General features: G+C 45.0%; 1 protein-coding gene across 2 annotated transcripts in view; it reads right to left on the bottom strand.

The window, feature by feature from the left end:
- Nucleotides 1-20,131, bottom strand: part of CUX1 (cut like homeobox 1) — a 373,050-nt gene that overhangs the window by 299,799 nt on the left and 53,120 nt on the right. For both annotated transcript variants that reach the window (XM_026656513.1, XM_026656512.1), the window contains exon 2: nt 5,740-5,850. In XM_026656513.1, the coding sequence (XP_026512298.1) occupies nt 5,740-5,850 (111 nt within the window). The remainder of the gene's footprint in view (nt 1-5,739; nt 5,851-20,131) is intronic.

Raw genomic sequence — 20,131 nt, forward strand, 5'->3', positions numbered from 1 at the left:
AGTGTTCCCCATCATGTGAAGAGGTCGTGGAGTACTGACAGCTGCATCTCCCACTCGTGATCATGCAGGAATTTGCGACTGAGGTTGTCCACTATCGAGCTCTGCGTGCCCAGGAGGTAGGCCGCAGACAAAGTGACGTTGTGAGAGATGCACCAGTTCCATAGTCTCATTGCCTCCACGCATAGGGAGGGCGACCTGCCCCTCTCCCTGATGGTTGATGTAGTACATGCAGGCTATGTTGTCTGTTCGGATCTTTGTATGTGATCCTGCTATCAACAGGAGGAAATGGGCACAGACATTTCTGACCGCTCTCAGTTTGAGGAGATTGATGTGTAGAGATATCCCTATAGGTGACCATTTGCCTTGCATCGTGAGGACGTTTAAATGCATGCCAGACCGTTAGAGATGCGTTGGCGGTAAGGAGCAATGATGGTGACATCTGCAAGAAGGGGATCCCTTTGCATGCATTGGCTGGGTCCTTCTACCGGTCTAAGGAGTTTTCATCCCAGTAGGTAGTGATAGGGATTTGTCCAGTCTGTCCCTGTGCAGTTTGTAAACCTAACTCAACCATAGTTGGAGGCATCACATGTGGAGTCTGCCATGCGGTATCACTGCCGTGCGTGCCACCATATGCCCCAACAGTTGAGGGCAGAGTCTGACTGATATTTGGGGACTGTGTTGAGCTGTGTCTATGAGTGAGACCAGGAATAGGAAACTGTATTGAGGTAGGAAGGCTTTGGCCTGTAGAGCATCCAGGTCAGCCCCTATGAATTCCAGGTGTTACACTGGTGTGAGGGTTGACTTCTGGATGTTGAGCTGTAAGCCCAGTTCTGTAAACAAGTGTATCATAGAATCATAGAATATTTGGGTTGGAAGGGACCTCAGGAGATCTAGTCCAACCCCCTGCTCAAAGCAGGACCAATCCCCAGACAAGCCTCCTGGAGTGATCAGGCTCTGAGGAAACAATCATCCAGCTATGGATAGATCATTATCCCTTGCAAGCATAAATGAGTAGCTACCACTGAGAGAACTTTGGAAAATACTTTCGAGGCTGATGAGAGTTCGAAGGGAAGGACTCTGTATTGGTAATGGTAATGTCCCAGAGTGAATCTGAGAAATCATCTGTGAGCTGGTAGGATCGAAATGTGAAAGTAGGTGTCCTATAGGTTGAGGGCCAAAAAACAGTCCTCCCTGTTCCAGTGATGGAATGATCATCTAGAAGGTGACCATCTTGAACTTCTGAGCTTTGACAAACTTGTTGAGAGCTCTGAGATCCAGTATGGGTCTCCAACCTTTCTTTCTTTTGGTTATTAGGAAGCAACAAGAATAGAACCCTTTGCCTCGAGGGAGGCATCTATCTTCTCAGCCAAGAGCTTTGAACCCTTGAACAGGAGGTCTTCTGCTGTGATCTGCTCCTACTTTGGGAATCCCAACAAGTGGAGCCATGACTCCCACCTCATCACCACAGCTGCTGTGTCGGCAATGTCAGGGGCTGACGGTAGCAATATTTTTGCCACTAGTTGTCCCTCCTGAATGATGGCAGTTTATCAAAGTCATTCAGCTTATTGTAGTTTGTGTAATTTTATTTTGCCATAAATACCTGATAGTTGACAATACGGAATTGTAAGGTTGTCGAGGAATATGCCTTCCTGCCAAAGAGATCAAGGCGCTTCCAATCCCCATCACAGAGCCTTGCCCTGGAATGGTGTTGTCAGTCACAGGATTTCATGGCATCCACCACGATGGAATTGGGTGACGGGTGGGAGAAAAGGAACTCTGATGCCTTTCCAGGGACATAATACTTCTTCTCCTCACACTTGCACATTGGGGCAATAGATGCCAAGGTTTGCCACACTGTTTTAGCCAGGTCTAAGATGGCTTCATTAACTGGAAGGGTGGTCTTCAAGAAGGACGAAGAGTAGAGGATATCAAGGAGCTGCTGGTGTATGTCCTTGACCTTCTCCAGTGGTATGTGGAGGGTATTCGCTACTTTTTTTTGCCAGCTCCTGGAACAATTGGAAGTTATCTGCCATGGACGGTAGTGAAGGCATGCCTGCTTCATCTGGGGCAAAGCCGCCGGGCAAAGCTTGAAGCGTGCAAAGCAGGCTGTTGTGTTACCCCAGGGTCCCAGTATGGCCATTGTGGTGGCATAGGGCCTGATGGAGATGCTCATGGGTGGCACTCCCGCACCCTGTTGATAGTGTGTCTCCTATGGAGCTTGGGAGGAGTACTGTGAGACCTCCTCTGGCTCACTATCTGACCCCTCACACTTGACAGTGGAGGGGCATGTCTTGATTCCAGGGATATTCCCTGTGCCTGGCAAAGGCTCAGTGCCGTGATGTCGGTACCGAGAGGTTGAGACTCGGGTGCCTCCGTCATGCAGAGGTCCCTGGTCCAGTGGAACTCTGCCAGTACTGATTATCCCTGTGGCAGTGCTGGGGGAGATGGAGACCTCATCTGTGCCGGGCGGGCTACTGTCACTGGCGGTACCAAGGTGGGTGGGAGAAGAGGAATTCAGAGTCCTTGGTAGGGATATTCTCTTACAAGTGGGTGTCACTGTTGCTTGGCCAGAGGGGGGGTGGGGGGAAAGAGGGAAGAAGCTTGTGTCTCCCTATCATCCCGATAGGATAGGGTCTGGGCCCTAGAGAATTACCAATGATAGACTGCCCAGAGATCCCAATATGGCCATTGGGATGGATGATCTATGATCAAGGGTGCATGGTGCACACATGCATCAAGTGGGATACCCATAGAGACAACTACCTGAAGAAAAATTATTTCTATATCAACAATCAACTGAGGAAGCATGGGATGGATTCCAGGGTTACTCCCACCAGGACTGATAAGATCCTGGAGCATCTTCCCTGTCTCTTCGGGAGAGGGTTAGTGTAAGGGTATAATCGGAGAACCCTGCACTGAAATGGAAGCAGCACAGGGGAGGTCATCATCAACATCCTCTTCTTCTTCAAATGGAGGAGCTCGCAGAGGAAGGGGGGGGGGGGGGGAGGGTTACGGTACCAAGGATGCAAAAGGATCCAGCTACAAGAGGTTCTCGATACAGAAATATGGTTGGTACCTGTCAGCAACAGAGACTCTGGATCAGAAGCCATCACCAAGTCTCTCTGGTATCAAGTCCTGAAGTACCAACAGATGTTGTAGTACCGAGTGTTTGTCCTTGTCAGATTATATCAGAGGCATAAGGCACTTCGAGGCTGCGACAATGAGGTTGGAGGCTTACATGGTACCACGACACTTGGTAAGGGCATTGAGAGAGGACTCAGAGTCGATGGTGCTGATCTTCTATATTTGGTGCCATCCCCTGTGCCGGAGGAGCGTTTCCCCTCTATGGTACCAAGCCTCAAGGAAGACCTCTGAGGAGCCTAGAGACCAAGGTCTTTTTGAAGGAGAAGCCCCAAGAAGGGAACTAGATCTGGTTTTCTGAGAGGATTTGAAGGAGGGCTCTGAGGATGTCTACTTACTAAGAAAATGTTGCACCAAGGTGGAAGTGGGGGTAGAAATTCCTGAAGACTGATGGCCGGGGGGGGGGTGTCCCGACCTGGTTCTGAAGTAGATCAGGGGGAACGCTCCATCATGAGGAGTCAAAGTTTGAGATCTTGGTTCTTCCGGACCCTGATTTCAGGGCTAGACAGAAGTTTCACTTCTTGCCTACCTCAGCAGTTACGTAGCTTCTCTTTAGATTAGCTAGTTGGTTTGTTAGTTGTAGTTAGTTTAGTGAGGGGATTTTAAACAAACAAAAACAAAAAAACTTTTTTGGTTATAGAGACTCGTTCTAGTCCCTGCAGGAAAATTCTCCCTGTGAGGGGCATGCCCAGTTCACTGGAGTTTAAATGCTGCCTCTCATGTAAAGAGGCCATCCCAGTCAGCAATGGACACTGCAACTGCATTAGCTACCTGGGTGAGTCCAGAATGCTACAGAGGTGGACATGCGATCTCTGTTTTGGGCCCAGGTAGTTGAGAAGGAACTGAGGGCCGGTTTGCTCGCAAAGCCTGATATAGCCTTGGTTTGGGGCACGACGATACCAACAGCACACGGGCAAACAGAATGGACACGGCTAACAAAAATCTATGATCAAGGGTGCATGGTGCACACATGCATCAAGTGGGATACCCATAGAGACAACTACCTGAAGAAAAATTATTTCTATATCAACAATCAACTGAGGAAGCACAGGTTGGCCCTGTCACATCTGAGATACACCTCTACCTCAATATAACGCTGTCATCAGGAGCCAAAAAAATCTTACTGCGTTATATCGAACTTGCTTTGATCCGCCAGAGTGCGCAGCCCCGCCCCCCCAGAGCACTGCTTTACCGCGTTATATCAGAATCCGTGTTATATCGGGTAGCGTTATATCGGGGTAGAGGCGTACTTCCTGTGTCTCTGAAAGCAGTAATTGCATAAGTTACCTTTTTCTCTTTTTTTAACCCGCTTTATTTTTTAATTCTGACAAAGAAAGTAGGGTATGATGAAGTAGACTATGAAATTCCTGTTCAGAAGCAGAGAAGACTGAAAAGGAGACATCATAGCAACAGAGGAAAGAAAGAAAAGGAACACCAAGAAATCTATACAAGCTTACAGGAGAATGTGATCTGGCAGTGATACAGAGAGATGAGCCCAGGCTGTAAAAGTCGGAACAGATCCAAGCTTCCCCAAATTTTGAGGATGATCCAAATCATTGTTTTGGATCTAATCCATCTCTACTTCTGAAGACAAGGAAAACGTTCTGTACCAAATTAGTGAACAAAAGGCTGCAGTATTGTGTTTTTATTAAAAATAAATAAATAAATAAATAAATAAATAAATCTTAATTTCTACCACCATATGATTAACATATTAAAAACCATTCACTTACCTGTATGTCTTGCTTATTTACTGCAGAAGCAAGCCACAGACTTGAAAAACTGAGTGGGAAAACAATACCTCTATAAGAATGCCGGGCTTTCCTCGGAGTAGGAGCAGCCAGACAATCTACTAAAAGTTTACTGAGAGACCTCGCACAATGCATTTAAAAGCCCCTTTTTCAGTAAATTTCTGCTTGATAAAAATACAGTTGTCAGTGTGTGAAGAAATTTGCCAGGGACAGTTCTCCAAATAAGCCAACAAACTGGTAAATGCAGAAACTCATTTTTGCATTCTGGGGAATCTGAGGTTTTATTCTTCATAGAAAGGTGAGAAAAAAACATAAAATGTGCAGAATGCACATATAAATCCTTTATCAACTTCCAAACATTTTGCTTATTTGAGAAATCAGCCTTTGAAAAGATGTTTATCCCCTCTGCCTCACACCTCCTTCTGTACCCTCCATGACTCAGACCTCTCCCCCTCCACAGCTTTGCCCACTTCTGCTCACTAATGTATTATTATTTTCTTCTGCCCCAATGCTGAGCATTGGCTTAGATCTGTTCCCATTGAAGTCAATGGTAAAACTTCCTTTGATTTCAGTGTAAAAACATAGGCCAATGCAGAGCAGAGCTGAAATTTCACCCTTGATTTATATTTAAGGAGTTAAAAGGCCAGGGTCTACATGCATGTAGAGTGATAAAGTTTGGATTACCACAGAAAAAAAGATTTTTGCAGTGTCTGAGTTTTGGATGATTATGAAATGTAAACAAGCCATTTATGTTAAGTACTGTGTTCAAATTTAGATCCCAAAAAAGTCAATTAAAATATATTATATCAAGAAAGTCAAATGACTGTTAAGTAGCTTTTCACATTACCTCTGGAGTGTTTTTCTTGAACTCACGACTTTGCTCAATAAGCTTTTTTCTAGACTGCTCACTTTCATCTTGTCGGTTAGCCAATACCGTTGCTGTGGCATCAAGCTCTCTCTGTCCAGAAAAAAGAAAAGAAACAGCAAGATTGTAATTGCTCTTAGTTGAAGAGAAGGCCATTTACCCCAGATAAATAAAAATATAAGCCTTCAGACTGACTCCTCTCAAGAATGCACAGAACAAAGATACCAATCTCCAGAAATTACTTCCCCAGAATGTAGTTAAATACTAAGTGCTACAGAATTTAAATTCTGTCCTGAAACTAAAAATGACTGTTGTTTGCATGTGGGAAAATCAAATAGATATTTTTTCAAAAACATTTAGGGTTATATAATAGTAAGGTAATATAGTAAGATACCAGAAACAAAACTAATGCATCATATACCTCATAATAATCCCCAAATCAAACTAAAGTAGTATGTCTACTTCAAGTTCAAGTCAGTTCCATTTTTAAATGGCTTACATCACCTATTTCCTTTGCTGACTTTGGAAGCACTCTCCGTTTTAGTTATTCTGAGTCAAAAAGCTATGTCTGAATAACTGAAGTACAAGTTCCTCCTGCATGTCAACCAATGATGGCTTTACTTCAAAGTTATTTTTAAAATCACAAACTACTCACTGGGTTCACTATGTTCTTCTCCATACAAATTTTTTAAAATTTGGGGACATCCCTCAATAAGAGACTTCCTTCTGTTCTAAAGACCAAATGATCTTTTCCTCAGTCTCTACTTCATATTGGAACTTGTCCCCCTTACATTATCAATAACTGTAGTTATCCCTTCGCTGATTGTTTTGTCACCAGAAACACACACAATATTCTTCGTCTGTAGTCATACTTTATGAATGCCAGAATAACTTCCACCAATTTATAGTAAACAGAACTACCAATACAGCCATAACATTACTGCCAAGCTTTGCCCAAATGATTTCAACATACTATCCACCATCACATCTTTCTTCTGTACTCAACACCGTACTTTAAATTAAACCATGCTGCATTGCATGGGTCATTTATCAGCACATAAGCCAACACTATTCAAATCATTCTGCATCACTCTACTTGCTTTTGCAATATTTGAATGTTATATTTAAAATATTAATTTTGCCACTCAGATATGTGCAACATTTTCACGTACGTCAACAGGGGCTATATCCGTGTATTTATGGAGAGAATCTGGCACTATATTTTCTTTACTTTTAATTGATTTTCTTTCATTTTGACTTAATCTAATGTTCATGAAAAGTGAGCAAAACTACTTGCTAAAGTGAGGCATAATGTATACAGATTCTGGGCCATCTTCTCCGCATAACTCTGCCAATAAACCTTGCTCCTGGCCTAAAAAACCTCTGCTATTCTCCTGGGCAGAAATTGCCAATCCTATGAAACCAAATGAAAGATTTAGCTATAAACAAATATCAGTTAAAAAAAAATCAGATTGACACAAGCAGATGAAAAATATAAGGCCAGAACTTTAGCCCTTGAGCCTCTTTCTAGGCATTTTGTGAAAGAAATCTGGATTAAAATTATTGGTTCTCTCATGTATAAATCCTGCCACTGTTCTGTTATTTCTAGGTTTAAACTAATTTAACAAGTCTGAAGCATAGACTGGGTTGATGTGCACATATTTTACATGATTCCGTAAGTCTGACGGGGGCAGGGAGGAGAAGAGGACGGGTCTGAGGCTTTTTTTTTTTTTTTTTTTCAGTACCCAACTCAGAAGGATGTAAGTGTTTTTTTCTTAATTTTCACTTCCTCACAAAGAGGAATCTTAATTTTCTTACTGTTACATATAGACCAGGGGTCTCAAACACACGGCCCGCGGGGTTGTTTTCTGCGGCCTGCGGGCTCCTTGTGGCCCCCCCCCTCCTTGTGGCTTCCTGCCTGCCCTGCCCCCTGCCGCTCCAGGAAGCGGCCAGAATGTGGGGAAGGGGGGGCACAGGGCTCTGTGTGTTGCTCTTGCTTCAGGCAGCGCCCCCAGCAGCTCCCATTGGCCGCAGTTCCCCATTCCCGGCCAATGGGAGCTGCTGGGGGTGGTGCCTGAAGCAACAGCAACACACCGACCCCTGTGCCCCTTCTCCCGCAGGTTCCAGCCACTTCCTGGAGCGGTGCGGGGACAGGCAGGCAGGTGGCCGGTGCATGTCGTGCCGGAGCCCGCCCCCCGCACCCCTCCTGCAGCCCAACCCCCTGCTGTACCCCACACCCCAACTCCCTGCCCTGAGCCCCCACCACACCCCACACCCCTCCTGCCCTCCCTGGGGGCAAGAAGGGGGCAGAGTTGGAGTGGGGATTTCAGGTAAGGGGTTGGAATGGGGGCAGGGCCTCATGGAAGGGGTGGAGTGGGGGCGAGGCCAAGGGTGGCGGGGGGAGGTGTCAGTAATGCGGCCCTCGGCCAATGTACTAGTCCTCATGTGGCCCTCGTGGTCATTTGAGTTTGAGACCCCTGATATAGACCATAATTAATTTAATCCTAAAAAATAGGATATATCTGAAACTAGGAACCATGCTGGAGATAGTGATCCAAATATCCACATAGCACTTTACAAATAAAAAATAAATAAATAAATAAATCAAACAATATTTCTGACTAAGGTAAATTTTAAGGCAATATGTCCAACAGATTTTGGTTTGGAATTCTATAATATACAGCATATGAAATCTATTGCAGAAAAATGGAAAATACTTAACAGTTGGATAAGCCACATTTGAAATTCATCCCAGTTAATTTTATGCAAGACAAAAGAACAACAGAAACTAATGTGGTTAGACTTTAATATAAAAAGCAATAACGGCTAAACAGAAGGCTTTTCAAAAATATAAATAAAATCTGGTGAGGACAACGATTTGGAAATCTATATTTTAGAAATAAGCAGAAGTTAAAAGCAAGAAGAAAAACTGATGACACTGGAGAGAATTGCAGTAGATAAAAATATCAAGCAAATGCTGTCTACTAAGAAGTATTAGTAATGAATTAGAAAGAAAGAATAGAGAAGTAGCAGATTTGTCAATACAGTTTTTTGCTTCCAATTTTAGAGAAGAGGAAGAAAGTGAAGAACTGCTTCAGACAAAGATCTTATTTTGTACTATGGCCTTGGCTACACTGGCGCTGTACAGCGCTGCAACTTGCTGCGCTCAGGGGTGTGAAAACACCCCCCCCCTGAGCGCAGCGAGTGCAGCGCTGTACAGCGCCAGTGTAATCAGTGCCTGCAGCGCTGCGTGCTCGCTTGCTCCCCGCGGCGCGACTACACTCGCGCTTCACAGCGCTGCCACAGCAGCGCTGTGAATTGCCAAGTGTAGCCAAGGCCTATGAGAGTAGAGGAGTTAGATAGTAGGTCAGATACTCCCCCATGGCCTGTTTGCTTTGTGCCATTCTACTGGTATAAAGCAGATTTTAAGGCAGCTGATCCAGCCTCTTGAGAATTTCCTCTGCACAGTGGAATCCGTTGGTGGTGAGAAACCACTATACCAGTACCTATGCTATGCCACCCTTCAGCATACAGGACATGCCCAGGAAAAAAGGAGAATGGCAGAGATGAGACTATGTATCAATACTCCTGAGCTGCTGAATTGACAGCTTGACACAGTGGATAGAAAGTGTAATGTAGCACAGCCCAGAGACACGACTCAGAACCTGGTCCAGTGTCTATGAGTAACTCAAACAAGCAAAGTATCCAGTCCTCTCGCTAAAAGTGTTATAGAAGAATAGAAATTAATGAAATCTTAAAGAGACATTGTCAAGGTTGGCAAGCCGAAAATTGGAACCATCTTAATTTGTTCTTCATTTCTTGATCGTAACTATTTAGACACCAGGGCTGCAAAGTCCATTTATTGGAAAAACTAGTTGTGCATTGGGTGCAACAATACAATAATTACAGAAGATTTTCTCACATTTGTGGCATACACAGGAATGTCTCAGGAGAGACTGGGATTATTGCAAAATTCAATACTGTACACTGAATTATTCTTGTAAGAGACTGATACCACATGGATAAACTTGTGATCCCAAAACCTTCTGCATAAGACAAATTTGTGGCCCACCAGCCACAATAGGGTCTATGTAGCCAATAAGAGGAGATTTAAGATTACAAAGAGAAAAGTGTTGGAAGCTCCATTAAAATTACAGGATGCCAATCTCTCAGACCAAATATTCTTTTGTTGTCTAACAATTCCCCACAACTTTGAAGCCTAAAATTGTCAAGATTAAAAGCAACAGAAACCAAACCATAAAGGTGTTATACTGGGGACCAAACTGTGCAGGGGATTCAGAGCTCATCACCTCCAGGGTCACTAATTCAAATCTGGCTACTACATTTTTAGTCAAAGATATCCAAACTTTACCATGGACTGACGAGGGGGTGAGGATGGGGGGACAATTGTACCAGGACCCTGAGCACAAGTCCCCACAAAATATCTGTAACTGGGGTGAAATGGGACTTGTGAATGCGATGTATCAGGGGCCCAAATTTATCTCAACAGGTCTGCACACACTGAACTCCCACAGAGTTCAATAGGTGTTATGCATTCACAGTAGCTACAGCAGCATCATGCTCCTAAATCTACAGCTATGGTCAGTCACAGTTCTACTTCAGAACTTTAGATAGGGCACCAAGACTCCAGAAGGAAGGCTCAGGGACTTGATCTCCTGAGAAACTGTTCTAGTTTAACATTAGAAAAAGTAGCATTCCATTTCATTTTGGAACTAATCTAGGAATGTCACATCAAGACATTTAGTTATAAAAATCAATGAAAATAATATATATGCACTATACTGTAATTATCCCACACTTGTTCTCCCTGGTTTAGGAGAACAAAGCTTAATCTCCTCAGTGCTCCCAGATGTGAGTGCATGAGCTTGAGCTCCATGCAGTTTGCCACGGGGCAAGACAGTGCAGTGCCATGAAGCTGACTTCTTCTGTAATGTACTATCAATAATTCCCTGTTCATTAGCTACCAAGTCAACAAAAATGCTTCAGTACTGAAAAGGGTATTATGTAATAGTTCACTTCAGGCTTCTCTTGGGACTACATTTATCTATTGATCAAAAATTAATTCAATGTAGCTTTGAAAATTTTTCCTTTCTTTAAATACCTGATTAAGGGAAACTGAAAAAGAAACAACCCTAACAACTCTAACTCAGGAACCAATCCATGCAACAAACCTCGATGCCATCTCTGCCCACATATCTACACCAACACCACCATCACAGGACCTAACCAGATCAGCTACATCATCACCGGTTCATTCACCTGCACGTCCACCAATGTTATATATGCCATCATGTGCCAGCAATGCCCCTCTGCTATGTACATTGGCCAAACTGGACAGGCACTACGTAAAAAGATAAATGGACACAAGTCAGATATCAGGAATGGCAATATTCAAAAACCTGTAGGAGAACACTTCAACCTCCCTGGCCACACAATAGCAGATGGAAAGGTAGCCATCTTACAGCAAAAAAACTTCAGGACCAGACTCCAAAGAGAAACTGCTGAGCTTCAGTTCATTTGCAAATTTGACACCATCAGATCAGGATTAAACAGAGACTGTGAATGGCTAGCCAACTACAGAAGCAGTTTCTCCTCCCTTGGTGTTCACACTTCAACTGCTAGCAGAGGACCTCACCCTCCCTGATTGAAATAACCTCGTTATCTCCAGACTGATTCTTGCCAGCATATTTATACCTGCCCCTGGAAATTTCCATTACATGCATCCGACGAAGTGGGCATTCACCCACGAAAACTTATGCTCCAATACATCTGTTAGTCTTAAAGGTGCCACAGGACTCTCTGTTGCTTTTTACAGATCCAGACTAACACGGCTAACCCTCTTACAGTAGCTAAGGTATCTGCATTATATGTTTGACATGTTTCTGCAGCCTACTAACCATGCCAGCAGAAGTATACTGACGGCTTGCTGATAAGATGGGTGGAAGAGAGAGAATACGTTTTAAACTACAACAGTTCTCAGCAGTCCTGCAACAGGAGACAAGTGTGGGGGAGTCTATTATAGTCTGAAGAATAAAATATTTTAACGCAGCTAAAAAAAACTGCTTTGTATGTTTGACATGTTTCTCCAGGCATGCAGCAAAACAGTCAAGGGAAACACACACAATTTGCAGTTTCATCCAAAACAGACATCTTGATAGGAAAAAACGGTTACTCACCTTCTTGTAACTGTTCTTTGTGATGTGTTGTTCATGTCCATTCCAATCAAGTGTGTGAGCACGCCATGTGCACGACAGCCGGAAGATTTTTGCCCTAGCAGCATCCGTAGGGTTGGCCTGTGCGCCCCCTGGAATTGCTCCTTCATGGCGCCCAATATAGGGCCCTGCCGACCCGTCACCCCCTCAGTTCCTTTTTGTCGGCTACTCTGACAGAGGGGTAAGGAGGATGGGTACTGGAATGGACATGAACACCCCATCTCGAAGAACAATAGTTATGAGAAGGTGAGTAACTGTTTTTTCTTCTTTGAGTGCTTGTTCACGTCAATTCCAATCAGGTGACTCACAAGCCCAAATTCAGGAGGTGGGGTCAGAGTTGTCCACTGATTGGAGCACTGCTCTTCCAAAGGCCGCATCGTCTCTGGCCTGCTGGGTGATTGCAGTGTGTAGTGAAAAAGTGTGTATGGAGGCCCACGTCGCTGCTCTGCAGATTTCCTGGGTGGGAACCTGCGCCAGGAACGCTGTTGAAGAGGCCTGAGCCTTGGTGAAGTGCACAGTAATCAAAGGAGCGGGCACCCCTGCCAGATTGTAGCACTCACGGATGCAGGACGTGATCCACGACGAAATCCATTGAGAGGAGACAAGACGACCTTTCATTCCATCCACCACTGCCACGAATAACTGGACAGACTTTCAGAATGGCTTCACTCTCTCAATGTACAAGGCTAGCGCTCTGCGGACATCACATGAGTGAAGCCTCTGCTCCCTGCTGCTTGAGTGCGGCTTAGGGTAGAATACAGGGAGGAAGATGTCCTGGTTGATGTGAAACTGGGAGACAAACTTCGGGAGAAAAGCCGGGTGAGGCCTGAGCTGAACCTTGTCCTTATGGAATACAGTGTAAGGGGGCTCTGATATTAGTGCCTGAGCTCAGACACCCTCCTAGCTGAGATTATCAGTAGCAGAAATGCCACCTTGTATGAGAGAGAGAGAGCGAGCAGGGAGCATGTCACCAAAGGCTCAAATGGCGGCCCCATGAGTCTGGATAGGACCAAACTGAGGTCCCAAGCCAGGACAGACTGTCGGACCTGTGGGTATAGCCATTTCCTTAAAGGACTCGACAGGCTGACCAATGGGTTGGCAAAGACGGCGCATCCCTCTGCGCCTGGGTGGAAGGCCGAGATGGCAGCCAAGTGAACCTTTATTGACGACATAGACAGTCCCTGCTGCTTGAGGTGGAGAAGTGGCACTGAGGTGAGTGTCGGGGATGAATGGTGCTGCGCTGACCAAATTGAAAAATCTCTTCCACTTGGCAAGGCAGGTAGCTCTTGTGGAGGATTTCCTGCTGCCGAGGAGAACCTGCCTGACCGGTAAGCCCAGAGAGTTCAAAAGGGCCACTGAGTTGGTGGTTGCCATTGAGGTGGCCACGGCGCCGGTGGAGGCTGGTGATGTCACCTAGATCTAGACCTCCTGCTGCTAGACCTATCTGAACGATAGGACTCTACCTCAGACTCCGAGATCTCTGAAAAAGAAGACCACAGAGGAGCGGTACTGGGTGGTGCTGAAGAGCAGTGCCGACCTCTGGGGACTGATGCGGTCCCCCCTGTCCCTGTCTCCCTCCCACCCCCCACGGGTGGCTGGTGTCGGGAAGTGGCATGCCAGAGATGGGGAGCGGCGCGACATCATCGCCGGCTTGCCCCTAGATGGAATAGACGGCCTGGCTAACACCGATGCCTCGTCCCTCCTTGGAGAAGGCAGAGCCATCAGGCGAATAAGGTCCTGCGCTGCCTCAAAAGTCTCCGGAGTGGAGGGGAGTTGAATGTCCCAGCCATGATGGTCCGGAGAATGGTAGTGGGCTGGACTCGACTGGACCCCTTGTGGGGCAGGAGTCGACGATCCCCTGGGAACTGCCGGGCCTGAAGTAGGCTGTGTGGGCTGAAGTCTCCCTGCCACTGTCTCCTTAGGCTTAGGAGGGGGAGAGCGCCCTCTCTCCTGCCTCTTTTTCTTCTGGGACACCAGGGATACAGATCGGCGCCTACCACAAGTCTTATGTTCAGCACTGTGTCGGTGCCGGGAGTCCTTAGTCTCCTTTCTAGGAGCTGTCTCGCATGCCGTTGGCACTGGTGCGCTGCACACAGAGGCGGCGGCAGTCCGCGTGGGCTTCGCCGACCTGGGTCAGATTGCAGGCGGAGGGCTGCCTCCATGAGGATAAGCCCGAGTGTCTGCTCCCGATCCTTAAGGGTCCTCAGTCGAAACCCTTTACAAATGCGGCACTTGTCCTTTCGGTGACTCTCACCAAAGCACTTCAAACAAGAAGTGTGCAGGTCACTTTTTGGCATCAACTTTCCCCAGACTTCACACTGTTTGAACCCCAGCGACCGAGGCATGCCCTGGTGGCGGGGGAGAAACAGTGGGGGTGGAACCCCCACAACGAAAACTTAGCCTACTTCTACTATTAACTTAAGACAAAAACTACTACTACTACTACTACTACTACTACTAACTATATACCAAATACAACGGGACACTGCTAAAGGTGCTTGCAGAAGCAAGAGAGCGGGAAGTTCCAGCTAGCCGTCACTGGCAGTAAGAAGGAACTGAGGGGGTGGCAGGTTGGCAGGGCTCTATATTGGGCGCCACGAAGGCACGACTCCAGGGGGCGCCCAGGCCAACCCTACGGATGCTGCTAGGTGAAAAATCTTCCAGCTGTCGTGCATGCGGCGCGCACACACACCTGACTGGAATTGCCATGGACAAGCACTCGAAGAACTATAAGTTAGCACCACCAAATTTCTATTGTTAAGATGTTTGGAAAGTCAGCCTTTTGTTAAAAGTGAAATTGGGTTTATTTTCACAAAGGAAAATGAATACAGTTAAAACAGACTTTCAACAACAACAACAAAAACTACTCAAAATAATTTAAACTAATGTAAAAAAGTCTGACACCAGTAAGCTAAGATCTGATGCAGAAGTTTCTCTCTCTCTCTCTCTCTCCTGTAACATACATTCTATGTTGGCTCAATCCACGGCTATTTATTAGCACAAATCAAAATCAAACACCATTGAGCTGGACATTGAACATCACCATAAGCATCACTGTTTACCCCTCCTTTAGAAAACAAATGTGGATGGCGAGCAACCAACAGGCAACGCACAGAATGCCTGAATTTCAGACTCCAGCAGGAGAATTCAAAGCCAAAAGCTTTAAATGCAAGGAGGCTGTATAGCTGATATGTTGTCACTTTGAAGAACCACTGTGGTTACCTTTCACCTTTGGAACTGGTTAGGAAGTTCCAGTGTGGAAGAAACATTTTATTATTTGCTAACACCAAACAGGAATTTAAAGATACTTTAACTGCAACAAGTACTGTACAGCATACAGTACTTTTGGATGGTAAGAAAAGAATGTATGCAGTACCCAAAGCATACGGCAAAGGGAGAATACACACAGAAGGGCAACAATGTAGCTCAATGGACATCAATGAGAGGTAATACTCACTCTTTAAAAAAAAACAAAACAAAAAAAACACACCATTGTGGCATCCGACTCGTTGACACCAGGTCAAACAAGCCAGAGCCACAAACACAGAGCAACTCATCAACAGATCTAGAAACAGGAGCATAAAGCCAGCAGCTCTTCCATAGGAGCCAGTGACAGCAGCAACAGAATACTGCTGGAGATGCAGAGGAGACAGCAATGGGTCCATTAGTACTGGGGGAAAGAACACTGCCATAGTCCCTACTGCTCCTGCTTTTGGAACAGCACTTTGGGTCCCAAACTCTCAGAGGCTGTTCTTGGGTCGGTAAGGATAATGGAGCCAGAGGATTCAACAGGTTTGACTTATGAGCTTCTTTTCTTGTTTAGCAAAAATAGGACAGTTCACATGAACAGTTCTTCTGACACAGTAGTAAAATGCTAGTGAGGGTTTACACTAACACTGCCACCATTGCTAGAAATAGTGGAGCTGCACTAGTGGTAAAATTTAAAAAAAAGTATTCAACATAAGCAAGGCAGGATTCATTTCCAGAGTTATTAACAAGAACTCAATTTTGTCCATTCCCCCTCCCCCTTTACCGCAATCTGTTGCAAAAGCCGGGGAAACTAACTTGTAAGTAACTACTTCCACATACTGTTATTTTGCTTTGCATAGTCCTCTGATCCAATTGTTCAGATGTGAATTAAAATTCAGCAGAGAAGCTGAGTCCAAGGGTTTGTGTGTTAGGAATACACAATCAGACACAGCAACAATACAGTCTCCACTGCTTCCCCATAGCCATTCATCTACTATCTCCATGAAGTCACCAACAGCAGTGCTCACAATCCTTTGCCATGCATGTCTAGGACAGCCTCTAGCATTCCCTCATTTTATCCTGCATTTCCTCAAATCCTTGAAACCACTGAGTGTTCATCATGCCTAGATTATACCTCTCAGAACTCCTTCTCCACTCACATCCAATTGTCACCCCAACTCCACTCATAACAAATCTAATGCCACACTACTACAGAGGCCGCAAGCCACCAGGGTCTTGTTCACCTCATTGTTGTCCCAACATACATGAATTAGTTTCCTTTAACTATTTGGCAATTTAGGAATCACTTGGAACATTTTGCTAAAACACTGGTTGAATTAAGTGCTCATTGCATCTATGCTTCTGCTTTTCTGCCAGCATTTCTTCAAAGAATTTTATTTTTTAATTTCTTTTTAAAGAAGTGTGTGTACTGGAGCCCATTCATGTAATGAAGCCAACACACACTATTCTCTCTCAGCCACACCTGGCCCCCACCCGCCTTTTCTTGTTTTGTTTATATGCACAGCAACTAAGGTGTTTGTCATTCCATTTTATTTCACTTCATTTCAACAGAAACATATGTCCATAAAGAAGAAATGGTAGTTTGGTTCTCATTTTCTGTAACAAGTCACATCAATTCTTCTTTTATTCTTCAAGTCCAACCTAGACCATGACAATTCCTGTGACTGTCAGGACTTATGCTCAACTGACTTCCCACACATTAAGTAACTGCCTCTCTCTCCTAGAAAGTGAATGTTGAAAGCAGCCTCTACAGCAGCAGCAGTATGTAGCCAACTTAACACCAGGTTTAAATCAAGGGGGGAAAGGTCCCAACAGGAATTTGATAGGTCCTGAAAACAATGAGATTTCACTCCCACTTTATTCAGCACTTACAAAAATAAAAATATTTAGTAGTTATACAGTGCTAAGACCTTTGTTTCTCTTCCCCTGTTTTATATATACAGAAACTGCGACCCAGACAGTTTAAGTGATTTGCTCAAGGCTGCACAGCAAGTAGTAGCTAGAAACTTGGATTAGAACTAAGGAAATTCCTGATTCCCAGCCCCACACTCAATCCACCAATCCATACTACTTTTACCTGAGGACTTGCTACATGTCGGCATGTAACCAAGTAATCACACACGATGTGGTTAATCACTTGGAAAGGAAAAAACCCCACACAATTTAAAAGTTGTTACTCTCATAGTAACGGATGGCAAATCAAATTACACCTCTTTCTGCCAAATAGGCAAACCGTCGATCCACTGGATCGTGGTATACGCATAAAAGGTCTAATCAGGTGCCTGATGAATATCACACCAACACCCTCAACACGTATGCCTAAGCAAGAGCATGGAGGAGCGGAGGCTACCCTAGACCTACCATCCCCCCTTTAGACCACTGAAACAGAGTCCAAAGGCCAGACCAAATCCAGATGCTCAGTTGTATGGTTGTATCTTCTGCCAGAGAGCAACAGATGAGAACTGCAGACTGCCTAACACCTCAGCGAGGTCACATTTCTGTCAGGGTGATGTCCCTTAGCCTGACTCCAAACAAGGAATACCCACAAGGCAGTGGGGGCTTGGGTTTTAAGGCGCCCTATACTTGCCTTACTCTGAAGATTGCAACACTGGTATTTTATAGGAGCTACCCCACCACGAGTAGCCCCACCACATTGACACCAGGCCCTCCAGGCAGATGCTGCTTATGGTCATACCCAGAACCATGCCAAATAAAAATAAATAAAATAAGAGAATCAACAGACCCCTGAGGTCCCTTCTAACCCCATGATTCTAAAACCAACTGCTAGGTGGCAACTAAGGATTTGTTCAGCCAAGTTGCATAAAATAGGCTGTACAGTATCTGCCTGACATACTGACCATACTAAGTTGATCAACAACTGACCAGTTTGAAAAGCAAGCTATTATAATTAGGGCTCCGTGTCTGCCACGGAAGTAACGGATTCCATGACTTTCTGTGACCTTCGTGACTTCTGCAGCGGCTGGTGTAGTTGACCCCAGGGCTGCCCAAGCGGTTGGTCCTGGGGACTGCCTGAGCAGCAGCTGGTGCGGCTGGCCCCTGGACCGCCTGAGCAGTGGTCCTGGGGGTGGCTGGAGCCGACGCAGCTCAGTAGCCCCCAGCAGTGGTCCCGGGGGCGGCCAGAGCAGCACAGTCAGCTGCACTGGCACTGCTGGAGCAGCCCCGGGGCCAGCTGCACCAACCACTGCTCAGGTGGCCCTAGGGCAGCTGGCCCCGGGGACCGCCCAAGGAAGGGCCTGTGCGGCTGGCCCCAGGGACCGCCTGAGCAGTGGCCCCAGGAGCAGCAGCAGGAGTTGGTGCTGCTGGCCTCGATGGCTCCCGGTAGCTGGTGCCACTGGCCCCCAGCTCCCCGCCCCAAAGTAGTGGCCCCCCAAGAGCAGCACCCCTCCACACCCCCTAGCTAAGATTTAGTCACAGGTATATAGTACAAGTCATGGACAGGTCCCAGGCCATGAATTTCTGTTTATTACCCGTGACCTGTCCATGACTTTTGCTAAAAATACCCGTGACTGAATCGTATCCTTAATTATAATCACAACAGCACCTACCCTAATAATTAAATTGTTCCTCTTCTGTTATATTCTCTAACACAGTGACTCCTTAGAACAAGGACGATAAGCGTTGCATATTTGATTCCACATGAGACACTTTCTTTTGTCCTTCTTCCTGAGAGTACAAGATGGCATCTTTCAGGAAGCTGCACTGTCAAATGGGCAGTGCATCGCTAATGACTGCTAGCACCGGGACCACAAGCACTGCTGGCATCGTGCAGTGATCACAGAAATAGGCATGGGGGGGGGGGGGGGGGGGAAAGAGAGAGAAAAAAAACACGCCTCTTTTAACAACTACAGATTATGAGTTTTTGATCAGTGCATATAGCACATCCAAAAAAAATTTCAATGAATAAGAATTTAATAAGGTTTTACGTCTTTATATTTTGGAACAGTCAATCAATTTAACTGAGTTAATATACTATGCTGTCATTAGTCAGAACTTGCTCTCAGCCAGGTGGCATAGCAGCATTGCTCTCAGGTGAGAAAGTTTTACTGACATTTTATAATATTCCTTCACTAAATTCTGATAGTGTTTTATTTGCTGTTAATATCTGGAAATGTGGATTCTGGGCACCAGCACGTTACATTAAATAATTCATAGGGCCTCAACTGAAAGTAAAACATAACCTTAAAGGCATGGGTTAAATAATAAAAAAAACAAAAAAAAAGGTTCAAGCCTTTAAATGATGTAACAGAGCTTAGCTAAAGTATTTAGTTACTCCTCTTCTCCAACCTAAAACTTTACTAATAAATGAGGTATGACCATGCTGTGAGCAAAACCCATACTACAACACAGACCAGGATTTATAACTCACTATGCATGTTGCTACAAGTCAATACACACACACACAATCTTGTTTCAATCAGAATTCCGAGTGCTCAGAACTTCTGAAAAATATCCATATGTATTTCTTTAAATTAAAAGCTCATTTGCAGACATTAATGTATGTAATTTAGAAAACATTACTGCAAATCCATAGCACATTAAACTCCCAACTGGAACACCCAAATTTCACAATTAACTTGCATTGGATAAAGGAGAGAACTTCCCCTCATCTTTGGAAAACAGTTATCATGGGACTATGCATGAAGGAGAACTGCTATCTGGCCTTATAGGGGTCATCACAATCATTACCATTGTCCTTTGCTATCCAAAGTAGATTACCACTAATAAAACTGCACCTATTAAAAACTTCTTTCCTGAAAAGATCCTATGCCCAACTATTAACAGAAAATACAAACAAGTATCTGAAAACGAAACCTAAAGGAAATGTTTTTCTAATTATATTCCAATAAAGT

This window comes from Terrapene carolina, unplaced genomic scaffold, assembly GCF_002925995.2.
Source record: "Terrapene carolina triunguis isolate 2854851 unplaced genomic scaffold, T_m_triunguis-2.0 Scaffold231, whole genome shotgun sequence".
In the NCBI taxonomy this organism is placed as follows: Eukaryota; Metazoa; Chordata; order Testudines; family Emydidae; genus Terrapene; species Terrapene triunguis.